Raw genomic sequence first — 14,546 nt, 5'->3', positions numbered from 1 at the left:
TATTTCAAGTGGCATCGTTTTGTGCAAAAGAAATATATGAAGCCAATTCTAAGCCAGTATTACAGTTCAAGCATATGCTCATCATTTAATTGGAAATCTTCTTCCAGCTGAGAGTAAGAGCCTTCAGTTATTACAAGTATATTTCATTTCAGACGCTGACCAATTGTCTATTAGGTCTAATATAGTATCAATCTTAAACGTAGAATTGACTGAACAACTCCAGAAAATATTGCATGATAATAACAGTTAAAAGCATAGTTTTAAATACAACTTTCAAAATGATTCAGGAGCAAACGACTTACAACATACAAAAAGCTATTATTCAATAAGTAATTACAAAACTGTATACAGATTTAAGTCAATATTTATTTCTAACAAGTGCAGCAAAGCGCACATGTATGGCTAGTATAATACAATAATATAGAAAATGCGAATGATTCTTCTAATCCTCTAACTGCCACTTCATCTGTCACTGTCTGCAGCACATTAATGAAATGAATTTGAATGTTATAAATCTAATTATTGACAAGATGGCATTTGCGACTGTCATCCTTACTGACAAATAACGATCATGTCAGCTCCTTGATTCATAGCTTTGTGCTTAAAAAAACTTTGGTAGGTAATGCTTTACTTTTGACTAAATTTCTTGTGTTCGGAGTTTTAAAATGACAAGAATTTAACTGAATTACAAAATACTAGTACTTGTAAATACTTTAGTAAAATTAACAGAAAAACATACATTTCAGGGGTTTAGCAAGAAAATATAGAGTATAAAATTACGATCCCTGGAAAGAATACCGTACACTTAAAGAGTATGTCTGCTATTATAACTCTAGCCATGTTAAATATAAAGGAAAAAATTATATAAACGATAACTAGTTGTGTTAATAACTTTTCCTTTAAGGTAAAAATTCATTCACCATATATTTAATTAGGTTAATACTTTTACTTCTTAAATTACCGTTCAGCTTCAAATAACTACTTTTCTTATGACATAAACGTACTATGTTATCAGCTGTTCAGCTTCAAATAACTACTTTTCTTATGACATAAACGTACTATGTTATCAGCTGTTCAGCTTCAAATAACTATTTTTCTTATGACATAAACGTACTATGTTATCAGCTGTTCAACTTCAAATAACTACTTTTCTTTTGACATAAACGTACTATGTTATCAGCTGTTCAACTTCAAATAACTATTTTTCTTTTGACATAAACGTACTATGTTATCAGCTGTTCAGCTTCAAATAACTATTTTTCTTATGACATAAACGCACTATGTTATCAGCTGCTCAGCTTTAAATAACTACTTTTCCTTTGACATAAACATACTATGTTGTCAGCTGTTCAGCTTCAAATAACTATTTTTCTTATGACATAAACGTACTATGTTATCAGCTGTTCAGCTTCAAATAACTACTCTTCTTTTGACATAAACATACTATGTTATCAGCCGTTCAGCTTTCAATAACTACTTTTCTTATGACATAAACGTACTATGTTATCAGCTGTTCAGCTTCAAATAACTATTTTTCTTATGACATAAACGTACTATGTTATCAGCTGTTCAACTTCAAATAATTACTTTTCTTATGACATAAACGTACTATGTTATCATTATACTCACTCCAAACTGAAAGTTACTTGATTATTTCCAGGACCATCTTCATCTGTTGCTTCTATTACTCCAATGAATTTGCCTTCTTCTGTATTTTCTGCGAGTGTGAGAGCTTTTGGAGGTATCAACACAGGACGATGATCATTTAAATCATTAATTGTTATTGTCAAGGTTGCTGAAATCATCAAGATTATATGTATAAATTATAACTCTGCACTTAAGAACGTAAAACGTTTCTAACACAACAGACTTTTCTGAGACATTAGTCACTATAAACAGCAGCAACAGCACAATCACGACCACCATTACTATCACCATCACAATCACTACAGACTAATCATGTTCTCCATTTACACAACCATTATTACCAGTAACAACACTACTACCAATATCATTATCACCACTGCCACTACTACCAACATCAACATTATCACCACCATCACCACTAACACTACCATCATCTTCTTTTGTATGTAAGACTAGAATGTCTTCAATATTAGGTCACTCACAATAACGCTTCATACAAATAATATATTAGTAGTAATGTAATAGTTAAGAACTTGTCTTCAGAGAAAATATATTGCATTCAAGCCATACACAGTACTTTATCACACAATGTGTATTTTTACAGTCTGTACAAAAGAAACCAAATGACCTGGAAATGTACAGAAACTTGCCCAGACATGTTCAAACATTTTTAACAAGACCCAGTACAGGTCACATTGTTACACAATTGTACCTACTCCGATTTCACCTTTCTGCTAATCCTACTTGTCTGTGGTGTAATAATCATAATGAAGATCTGGAACAAATTCTCCTATACTGTCCATCCATACACCACAAAAAGAAGTAAATTAAAATCATCAGTACCAATTGCAGAAGACACAGCCCTACAGTATATATTGACTACTCTGGCTACTAGCAACTGGCATCTATAATGAACACCGATCAAAATACTCCTCATTTATCATGAAAAACAAGAAATGAAAAGACTACAGTGGACTATAGTGGACATTGTCAGCAAACAGCTGGATACATTAAGAAGACTGATCGATTGATTGATCACAAAGTGTATAAAAATACTATTTTTACTATCTCTATCTGCATTACTTTCATGCTAATAAGAGTAATCTTTAATTCCCTGTTTCAATATTAACAAAAATCAGAAAATATGAAAAATATGAGTATTACATCTTCCTAAAAATCTCAAATAAAAATGGCAAAAGTTAATAGTCTTAATTTTAATTAAACCTTTAATTATCTAAAATTTCCTTGACTCCAATACATATTGAGGCACCAGTCTGGAATATTCTGGTCGCATCAGAGAGTTGCGTACGCATCTGGCACGGGAAACGGAAACACGAACCCCTGATGCTAGCCGTGGTACAGAGTGAGGGGGGAGAAAAGCTACTATGATTGGGCGGAAGTAAGGAAGCATCGGGATGCAGATCTCTCTCAAAGATTCTGTAAGCCACGTGAATCGAAGATTCCAGTAGTTATGGTGTACTAAATAAAAGCACTAGAATCAGTCTTTGGAAGTCAGCCTACAAGTGAGTCTTCGAGCGAGCAAGGAAGCCAGCCTTCGAGAGCATCTGAAAGACTTGGGTTCGACGTGCAGAGAACCATAGCCGGAAGACTGGGGTTCGACGTGTGGTGGACTGCAACTGGGGAGACTCGAGTTCGACATGCCATGGACTGTAGCCGGAAGACTGGGGTTCGACGTGCAGTGAACTTGAGTGAGTCAGTAACTGTGACAGTGTCCACCAGCGAGTGCGACGTAGTTCGGAAGACCTGAGTTCGATGTGCAGTGAACTTGAACAGTGAGTTAGAAGAACTAGACAAGGCGAGCGAACTGTGAACTGATAGTTTTGATCTGCACATAGTGCATTGTAAACATTAACTGAAATTAGGAGTACATTGTTGTTTTTCTCAATAATACACGTCGTGTATTGCCATTGTCGTCGTGTAGAGTTCAATAGCGACTATTATTGCTGTGTTGAGTGGAATACCCATTATTGTAGGGTGAATTATTAAGAATAAAAGTCATATTATTGTCGGAGTGTAGTGGTTAAAAGTAGAGAAAAAAAGTTACAATATTGTATATTTATATTGTGGTTGTAATACCCTGGTAGAGGAGAAGACAAGACCTCATGGCCTTATCTCTATCAGGTTAAATAAATAAATAGGCTACTACTAAATACTAAATATTTTGTACAAAGAAAGGATTGTGTGAAAACAGTGACAAAATATTTATTCTCAATTTACCGAACTTGACAGTATTGCATTCAATTTTAGTTTAAAGAATTTGATAATACTGCATTCACTTTCACTTTTTAATTATTTACATAATATTATGAGCTATAAAGACATAAAAATTAATAATATTAATCTAAAAGAAAATCCAAAACTGATGATGGAAAATTTTTGCATCATTATACAGGAAACAGCAAAATAATATATTTCCAGAGAAAGATCACTTAAAAATTCAAGAGACTTAGCAAGACAAAAAGCAGGAAGTTCCCAAAAACAAGAATATATAGTCCAGTGGAGGAAAACAGCAGCATAACTGCATCTAAATATTACCAAAGCCAACTCATTCTTACAAAACCTGAACTATAGAACAGATTCAACAAAAATCTATCAGTTTATGAATCAACTCAGCTATACAATTCCACCTAGAACTGAACAACAACATAAAGGTAAACGGAAAAGAAATATCAGATGTGAAGAAGGCAGCTAACAGCAAATCAGTATTCACTTAGCAAAGAAAATAAAATAAGGAATAAACTATACAAACGAAACACTAAGCAAGATACAAGTAGTGAGAAGAAACCAAAAGATGAAGAAATATTTGCTAAGGATTTTACTCTTGAAGAATTAACAGAAGCAAAAAGAAACCTTAAAAATAGAAAACAGCCTGGCCCAGATAAAATATTCCCTGAATTCTTAAAACATCTTGGAATAGATGCCCTAAGCAAATTATTATCAATATATAATACAATTTGAAATTGTCCACAAAATCTTCCATCTAAAGAGATATCATCATACAGAACAATTGCTTTAACTTCAATGCAAGCTAAAGTAAGGAGAGAATGGCCACAGCTAGACTAAATTGGTATTTAGAAAAACAAAAGTCAATAACAAAAGAATAAGCTGGATTCTGAAAGAATCAATCCGCATCACAAACAACTTACATTACTCACGAAATTCAAAATGTATTTAATAAAAATGAGAGTGTATTAGCCGTTTTTATGGATATAAACTATGCATATGGCATAATTTGGAGGACCAAATTAATATATAAACTAAAAGAAATGAACATCAAAGGCAAAATGTTACAATGGTTCAAAATGTTCCTAAACCAACGACAGATTATAAAATATAACCAGAATATTTCATCTTATAAACAAACAAAACTGGCCTTTCACAAGTGCAATATCAAACACAACATTGTTTAATATATAGTACATAAATGACTTACCAAAACAACTTACGTTAATAGATATAAATACATGCATGTTTGTAGATGATATAGTCATATGAGCTATAAAAAAAAGCTTAGAAAATAAGATGAATAAAGCCCTAATAAAACTCCAAACGTGAACAGAAGATAATCATATGCAAATAAATATCAATCAGTTCTTTTCTTTGAAACATCAAAATGAAAATTTCAATCTGACCATACAAAATAAATCTCTATAGAAATCTGAAAATACATGGTATCTAGGAATATAACTCTATAATAAACTAAACTGGAACCATAAAATAAGATAACAGATAAAGTAAAACAAAAAACAACACTGATAAAATATTTGGTGGAGTAACATGGGGCAGTTCTTAAGATACATTAAATGAAACTTATAATACATTAAACCAGTAATAAAATATGGAAGTGAAGTAATTATAACAGCTAGTAACATAAGACTCAACAAATTGGAACAAGCACAAAACAACATATTAAGATTAATGAAGTCTGATTAGTAATATGTAGCTAGTTGGCGATGTATGCAATGGAGGGGGAAAGGAGCTGGCCACCCTACTCCATTATCTCCTGGTCTAGCTGCCTCATAGGTGGTGCCATGCTGGTATCACTTGTGAGGTTCAGACCTGTCTTCGGACAGTTGACTAAACAATAACAACAATGCTAGCTGTCACAACGCCTACAACAGCACTACAACTATATACCCAAAACAACCCCACCACAGTCTACTATATACAGTCACGAAGCTTGGGGTGATTTTTTGCATTTCTCACGATAGTTGCTAGCTGCTTGGAGTGCTGTAAGTATTAGGAACAATAGACTGTGTCACTGCCATCGTGATCTAATACAGGCCGTAAGACAGACCATGTGACTCTCTCAACCCGATCACGAAGGGTGGCGTTTCAACCATATAAATTAATTGGAATGCATAAAGAGTAACATATATTTCTCTAAAATGTAGTGTAATTGCATTAACAAAATTTAAAACAATGATTAGGAGACACTTCAGACATAATTCCTTGCGAGTTAAGGTGTAATATTATTTTTGGTGTGAAAATTACATTGTTCGTATGTGTAATACCTGCCTTTATTTCGATTAAATATTGCGAAATTCTTGTACATTCATTTATGCACGATTCAATAATTTTCAGTTGCACTGCACGAATATTTAGATATGTTGAAATTATAGGTTATGTTTACTGTACCAGTTGCCCATTTCTGTCTAATTTTAGTGGTCTCCAATGCCCTGCCATTACATATGTATGTTATGTCATATGGAACGCATAGGTTATGTTTACTATATTTAACTTATATTCCTGTATTCGCAATTATACATTATAATTAAACATAATGTCATGTATGACACCCGTCACATTCTATTTGTCTGTATTTTAATACTACAATTGAGTACCCATACTGAATTATTGTATTTATCTACTACCTAAGAGACGAAGTAACACAATCATACGTACACTAATTTCATAGGAATGGTATGGTAAATTTTCTATCTATGATTAAGGAAGGTAGATGTGCTAAATTAAAGTCACAATATAAATTCGTTTTTATTGAACCTCAAAATAGCTTCCAATCTAAACTTAAAATGTTGATGCGAACAGATTATGTTAACGTGTAAAATTCTCTTCACATTAAAATAACACAGGTTTGTAATTATTTCTGCAACATATTAGGCAACAAGAAGTAAACAGAACTTATGGACACATTACACTAAATAAAACTTAGCAATGATACGCAATAAAGTTATAATATATTATTTCACTGAGTTACATACACTGAAATAGAAAACCCGAACATACATTAAGGCCTGGTCTAGATCAAAAAGGCATTGACTGTGCCGTATTTCGCTTTGTCGTGAAAAGTTGTGTAAACTGTGAAATGTTTGTTATCGGTTGTAATAACTGTAAATGGCTAAAATACAATAATTTGAATACCAGTAATAATATGGGACAAGGAAACATTTGTGGTACTATAAATATTGTAAGAAAAAGTGGTCAGATTTGTCCTTCTTCTGAAAAATCCAGGAAGGTGAGTTTATAAAATGTAATATATACTTTATAAACCTTATGTATTTCACATTTCAATAGTGGAAGGAAGGTGTTAATTTTTTCAAAAGAATACGATATCGAAAGTACAATACATTTTATCGTCTGCTGGGGAAAGGGTCTGTGATGAGGCGATAGTAGTGATCCTGGTGGTTAGCAACTATCTATGGATGCATATTTCAACTGTCTGTGTTTGCATATTTAGTAAGTATTGAGCTTCGTGACTGTATATACTAGACTGTGATCCCACTATATGAGAATTGAAGCAACAAGCAACAATAACGTTCTTGAAAATAAAATTCATACCACACATAACATACAGTAGATTAGACAAACACCACCAAAACAAAGATCAAAAACACAAACAGTTTAATAGGATGCAATACATAATACCATACCTTAACGAATTAAAAATACCAAAAGAAGTAGAGAATGCTATATCAGTACAAAACCCATTAGACTATTATTCCTACAACATATGACTTGATTTAGCAGAAAAAGTAAAGAAAGAAGAACATGCAGAAGAGGAGTTGAAACTGCTAACAATATGCACTACTGAAGAAAGATATCCACCATTGGAATGGCTACATAAGTATGCATGGCTCACTAATGAATAAAAGCTAATACTGAAGCTGGAGTATATTCATTCCTTTTTGCACGGTATATAGTGGTACCGGTGCGTGAAAATAAATCAAATTTTAATGCAGACGTAGGAGCAGTGTTTGCATTGGAACAATTAATTTGCAGACCAAAAATGTATAATTTAAAACAAATCATGGCGAAATGCAAAGAAGGTAATATTGACCTGCATCTATTATTCATTGACTTCAAAAATGCGTATGACAGTATAAATAAGAGAGAGTTAGTGTCTGATACAATTGCAAATACCATTTAAATTAATAAGATTAACAATGGAAACAATGAATAGAAATAAAAGCAGAGTCAAAATAGATTCAGAATTGTCAGACTCCTTTGAAATAAATAAAGGATTGAGGCAAGGGGATCCACTGGCCTGCCTTCTCTTTAATATAGCTTTAGAGAAGGTAGTGAGATCGACTGGAATACAAATAGGAAATACAATATTTTATAAATCAGCACAAATTCTAGCATTTGCTGATGATATTGTAATCATTAGTCGAAACCAGAAAACTTTATGTGAACATTTCTTAAATTTGAATGAAGCGGCACAGACAATGGGAATGGTAGTGAATATCCACAAAACCAAATATATGTTCACGGGGCAAGCAACATTACGAGGAGGAGAATCCCTTTCAGTACAAGAATATGAGTTTGAACGAGTCATGCTGTTCAAATACTTAGGATCAATCGTGACAGCAGATAATAGTATGAATGCAGAAATTAAAGCAAAGCTATTAGCTGCAAATAGAAGCTATTATGGAATGGCAAGACTGTTTAGGTCTAGAATTCTCCAAAGGTCAACAAAGATCCAACTATATAAAACCCTAATAAAATCAGTATTATTATATGGAGCAGAAACATGGGCCATGACGAAAGCCGAAGAAAATTCTCTTAGATCTTTCGAAAGAAAGATCCTACGTAGAATATTCGGTCCAATAAATGACAAAGGTTTGTGGCGAAAGAGATACAACAGCGAAATAGATAGAATGTATGGTGAACATAACATAATCGCCGCCATAAAATTCTCGAGAATAAAATGGTTGGGGCATGTAATGAGGAATACGGAGAATAACATCCCAAAAAAGTACTATTCAGCGAAACGTGGGGACACAGACGACCTGGACGACCCAAACTGAGATGGTTGGATGGTGTAACGGATGATTTAGCAAGAATGGGAATAAGAGATTGGAGAAGAAAAGTACAGGAGAGAGATGAATGGAGGAAGATTGTTGAAGAAACCAAGGCCCACTTAGGGCTGTAGCGCTGATGATGATGATGATGATGATGATGATGATGATGATGATGATGAAAAATGTATAATTAAATTGTCTTACTAGTAGATTTGAAGTCAACAGAGATTGGAGAATGCTGGGTTTGCAGTAAAAGACCTGCCCATGGGCAGAACACTTATCCATCTATGTAATGCAAATCATAGCTTTAAATAAAAGAACTACTACTAAAAAGATAATGGAAATAAGGAAATTAATTAGAATACTTCAAAATACAAACAAGAAAATATATTTTCAGTGGATACCATGATATGTTAGCATATATGGGAATGATAATGCTGATAAACTAGCAAAAAAAAAAAAAAAAAAAAAAAAAAAAAGGCACAACTCAATTGTCAAAATTAAACCTTAGGTACCCAAACACTATCAAAATCAAAACTAAATCAGAGATAGAAATACTCCATAAAGCCAATCTGAAATCTCACAGTATGAAATGGGAATAAATCAGTAAACACTGGAAAACAAATAGCAAAAAATGCAGAAAAAAAAGCTGTGACAAACTTCTGGCTGAATATATGAGGTGTGTTTAAATAGTGCGTGACCTGACACATAGAATTGAAAACATGTCAACAGTGTCACCATTGTTAGCAGCCATTTTTACATTAGTTCAAGTACGAAAAATCATAATTTTCTCTTGACTACATTTTCTGTAGTTTAATTTTGAAGCTAGTACACTGAACTGATTGGTAAAAATGGAAAATATCGATCTTAGTGTTGTCATCAAATATGTGAAAAATGGAACAGCACTATTTAAACATGGTCGAGAGGGTGTGGAAGATGTGGATGTACAGTAACACCAACAGGTGAAGAAATAGTAGAAAAAATCCACGATATGGTGTTGAATGACCGTCGACTGAAAGTCCGGGAAATTAGCGAGGTTATGCATATTTCAATTGAACGGATGCGCTACTTAAAAGGGACACCTTTGACCTCGAACGATCGGAACCGCACGAAAACATGCTTAGAATAACAATCGATCATAAACAAAACAGTGGTGTGTGTCATTTCCATGCAAAACTCCGCACTTGTCTCCTAGCGCCATTAGACGGTGGCATATTGTAGCTGCACTAACCAGTGCTCCAGTTGCTGAATGGTATCGCTTCAGTACGTATTTGTCTCTTGGAGTGTTCGCAAGTGGGTTACTGTGTAAACTGTGTACAGTGCAATGATATCATGAAGAGAATTAATCCTACAAATGTGGTCCAAATATTAGGGACAAAGTTGTGACGTGCTGAATATGGAAATGACATCGGGGCCAAGGATATGGAGTTCACGGATATATTATATAACATAATAATTCAGAAATGTAATGGAGATGACACAGAAATACATAACATTACATTGGATAGATATATTAATTTTGGAGGACAGGAGGAACCTGAACCTAAAGGTGGCTGTTCAAGCAGTACACGACGTTCATCTCTAGAGCAACAGGAACAGTCAAGTCAAAGTGAGTACGAACTCTCTCCGCCCAAAAAGTCGAGGTCCAGTATATTAGAAGATATTGATGACAGCATACTAGAGAACATTTATGAAGACTATTACAATCGTGGCTTCAATTCCTATAGCAAACTAATGAAGCGCTATTAAGTGCATTAAAAATAAATAAAATTCCTAATTAATTCTAAATTATGTGTCTAACAAACGAGCAGGAGCTCGTTTCAAAGGAAACAGACTGTCGCAATTACAAACTATAAAAGAGCATGTAATATCGCAATTTGATAGTGCAAGGAGGTATGGATCTACAGTTCACTATTGGCATCTGCAGATGTTGGCACTTGAAGCGGCTAAAATGGTTGGCTTGGACAATTTCAAAGCTTCCATTTCCTTTATCGACCATCTCAAGCGTGAATATGGCATTTCATCCAGGCATATTACTACATTTGTCACACGTAAGGACTAGAAGACGATAATAGTATACGTCAGAAGGCACAACAGTCTGTGGAGGAAGTGAACATGTTTATAAGAGAGGAGGGTGTGGAGAAAGGTAATGTTTGGAACAGTGACCAGAGTCAATTCCAGTATGAAATGTCTTCAGCATCAACACTGTCCCACAGAGGAGAGAAAACTACAGCTAGTGTGTTGCAGTCTGTACATAGCTCTACCCACAGCTACACAATTGATGTGGCTTTATCAGTGACAGGCAGACTAGCAAACAAGTTGTACATCTGTTTTCAAGAGACGCAAGGCACTTTCGGCCCATATATTTAAAAGAAACTTGAAACAACCTGTCCACGAAACATTCATGTGGAGGCAAGCAAAAGTGGAAAAATGACTAAAGAACACATGAAACGTTTTCTAACTTCAGTCCTTGGCGAACATGCAACAAGTTGTGTGATTCATGGTCAGGTCATACAGATCGTACCCTTCTAGATGCAAGTTTTCCAAACAAAGATGTTATGCTGAAGATATTGCCACCGAAAACAACAAAATATAGCCAACCCCTTGATGTTTAGTTCTTTCGGCAATGTAAGCTCTATATCAGAAGGATTACTGATTTTGTAAGACTAGAATGTGCCAAACCACAAGTGAAGATACATGATCGTTACTTCATCATGAAACTTCACTCTGTGATTTACAATCAATTTGCTGCACCTACGTAAAAGCTTATGTTGCAATATGCTTGGTGAAAGCCAGGTTATGACATTGACATATCAACATCATCATTTGAAAATGTAATTAGTGTGGCTTTTGATATTGGTCTGCGTGAATGCAAAAGTGATGTGGAATGTAATAACGTGGCTTTTGTGAGGTGTGCATATTGTTCTCTTCCATTTTGTTTTAACCACTTCATTGAAATCCCGCATCTGCACTTTGAGGACTAATATAAGCACTATCAGGTGTGTGGTACTGCTGTATATGTGTGTTTTGCGCTATTATAAGTACTTTAAGCAGAGAGTTTTTGGCAATGTTGATTGAAAATGTAATGATACACTGACATCATTGAATTATGTATAATTTCCCTCCTATGGTATTAATATCTTGTTATGTTGTTTCTCTCTATTAAAATATCACTTGAGGTAGAATGCAACATTTTGCATGGAAATGACACACACCACTGTTTTGTTTATGATCGATTGTTATTCTAAGCATGTTTTCATGTGGTTTCGATTGTTCGAGGTCAAAGGTGCCCCTTGTTAGTCAATGTCTTGAGCACGTCCAAGCTTTCCACAAGGTGAGTTCCGCGTTTGTTAACACCAGAACAAAAGCACATCCAATGTAAAATTTCGAGGATTGTCTGGCTCAATTCGAGAAAAATGTGCCCGATTTTTTTAGGTGGTTTGTAACCACTGATGCAACCTGGATCCACTACTACTGTACATAGCAGAGACGAAACAGCAGTCGAAACAATGGAAGCACAGTGATTCTCCACCTCCAAAGAAAGGAAAAGCTGTTCAATCAGCTGCGAAAGTCATTACATCTGTGTTCTGGGAGTCTAAGGGAATAATCAGCAAAGGGGAGAACAATAACAGAAGAATATTATTCAAATCTCCTGCAGCAACTGAAAGGAAAAATTTGCGAGAAGAGGCCAGTTGACAATGCAACTGCTCACATGTCTGCAATCACAGTTACTAAACTACACAAATTACGGTTCGAATTGTTGTTGCACACCCCCCTACTCACCAGAACTCGCACTCTCAGACTTCTTTCTTTTCCCAAAACTGAAAACTCACTTGGCTGGGAAAAAATGTCCATTAAATGAAGAGGTTATTGCAGCAGCAGAAGGCTTTTTTGCAGACCTCGAGGAATCTGTGTACAAGGAGTGTATCAGGTGGACCAAGTGTGTGAATCTCAGGGGGGATTATGTTGAAAAATAAAGATTGTTTCAGAATAATCCTACTTTAATTTCTGTCAGGCTATGAACTTTTCAAACAGTCCTCATAGGACATGACTGCTTTGCAGCACATTTATCTACAGTAGGATAGGAATCTATAACACAAAAGAATGCACATTGTGCAATTCAACAAGATCATCTATGAGGAAAGAACATTTTCTCCAATGTACCAAACTCAACAAAAAGATGTAACAAGCCAGAAATCTGCGTGCTCTCTACTGGGAAGCAAGAAACAAAATGAGTTAAATGATTCCAAACTTGGCCATTGGAAACCAACTAATCGCCATATTACAAGATAACAAGAATTAGTAATTCACAATCACTTACCACTTGAATATTTGTTATCCGTATATTCTATATTTGTACTTTCATCCCATACTTTAACACTTAAGTACAGAGTATCAAACTTAGTCCAACTCAGAGGCTGGACTACTGTTAAAGTTGCTTTCAGTGATTTCGTATCTGGATCAAAAGTAAAGTCGATAATGATGCATCTGCAAAATGAAAATTTCTAATTACAGGTAGGCCTATGCACAAATCTGATTACGTTGAATTTCCTTATTTTTTTTAAATAATTGGTGCATGGTACACAAAAAAGTTTAGTGTTGTAGATATCAGTTTAATGGCCAGTTTTTTTCAAGTTTTGTTAGAACATTTAAGAATTAGTTAAAAGCACAAATGATTATTAAAAGTAATTGATTAACTAGCGGACTTACGAGTGTTAATTATGTAAGTCTGTGCGGCTTACAGCTGTTTCAGTGCTTCATCACACCATCCTCAGAGCCTACTAGATCTCGGCGTCATCTCGAACTTCTCTGCCTGTTATGTTTCTAGTAGGCTCTGAGGATGGTGTGATGAAGCACCGAAACAGCTGTAAGCCGCACAAACTTACATAATTAACACTAGTAAGTCCGCTACTTAATCAATTACTTATATTCAAGTGTTAAAAGTAGTGTACGCAAGATTCAAAATGGATTATTAAAACTTGCTAAATTAACAAATGATGAGTTTACGGGAAAAACAATGAATGTCACAGTTTTTTAAGGTTGATATCATTATCTAATTCAATGGATCACTGCGAAATTTAATGTTGTTCTTATGAAAAATGGTAAAAAGGAGAATTATCACCACGAATACAGTAATCCTCTCCTTTATTTTCTATAGAAACAGCACTACATCTTGCAGTTATAGACTCAATTAGATCATTATGTAATCCTTAACAGAAATGTGACATTCATCATTTTTCCCGCGAACTCTTCATTAATTTTATACTCTGTGAATCAAGAATGATTAATTAGTTAAAGGTTAACAACCTCTTAATCAATCAAACTCCTGTATCTCCTCACGAGGAGCATAGGGCATTTACAAAGTGCCTCCATCCGACCCTATTTGTAGCCAACTTCTTCACTTCGCTCCATGTTTTCCCCTTCCTAGCAATTTCCTCCAAAACTGTTCTCTTCCATGTATTTTTTGGCCTTCCTCTTGTTCTACTATCCTGGGGGTTCCAATCCAAAGCCATTCTTTCTACTGCTCCATCTTCTTTCCTGATTGTGTGCCCTATCCAATTCCACTTTCGTCTTTTGATTTCTATTGATTTCTTTCTGATTTGTTATAACAACCTC

At 34.6% G+C, this 14,546-nt stretch overlaps 1 protein-coding gene across 1 annotated transcript in view; it reads right to left on the bottom strand.

The window, feature by feature from the left end:
- LOC138691011 (cadherin-AgCad1-like) overlaps positions 1-14,546 on the bottom strand; it is a 318,553-nt gene that overhangs the window by 201,272 nt on the left and 102,735 nt on the right. Inside the window, exons 12-13 of the mRNA XM_069812651.1 lie at positions 13,252-13,418; positions 1,630-1,795 (exon numbers count right to left, since the gene is read on the bottom strand). Of these exons, the coding sequence (XP_069668752.1) occupies positions 1,630-1,795; positions 13,252-13,418 (333 nt within the window). The remainder of the gene's footprint in view (positions 1-1,629; positions 1,796-13,251; positions 13,419-14,546) is intronic.

The sequence above is a fragment of the Periplaneta americana genome, chromosome 16 (assembly GCF_040183065.1).
Source record: "Periplaneta americana isolate PAMFEO1 chromosome 16, P.americana_PAMFEO1_priV1, whole genome shotgun sequence".
Lineage (NCBI taxonomy): Eukaryota > Metazoa > Arthropoda > Insecta > Blattodea > Blattidae > Periplaneta > Periplaneta americana.
This window is presented reverse-complemented; position numbering and strand designations above follow the sequence as displayed.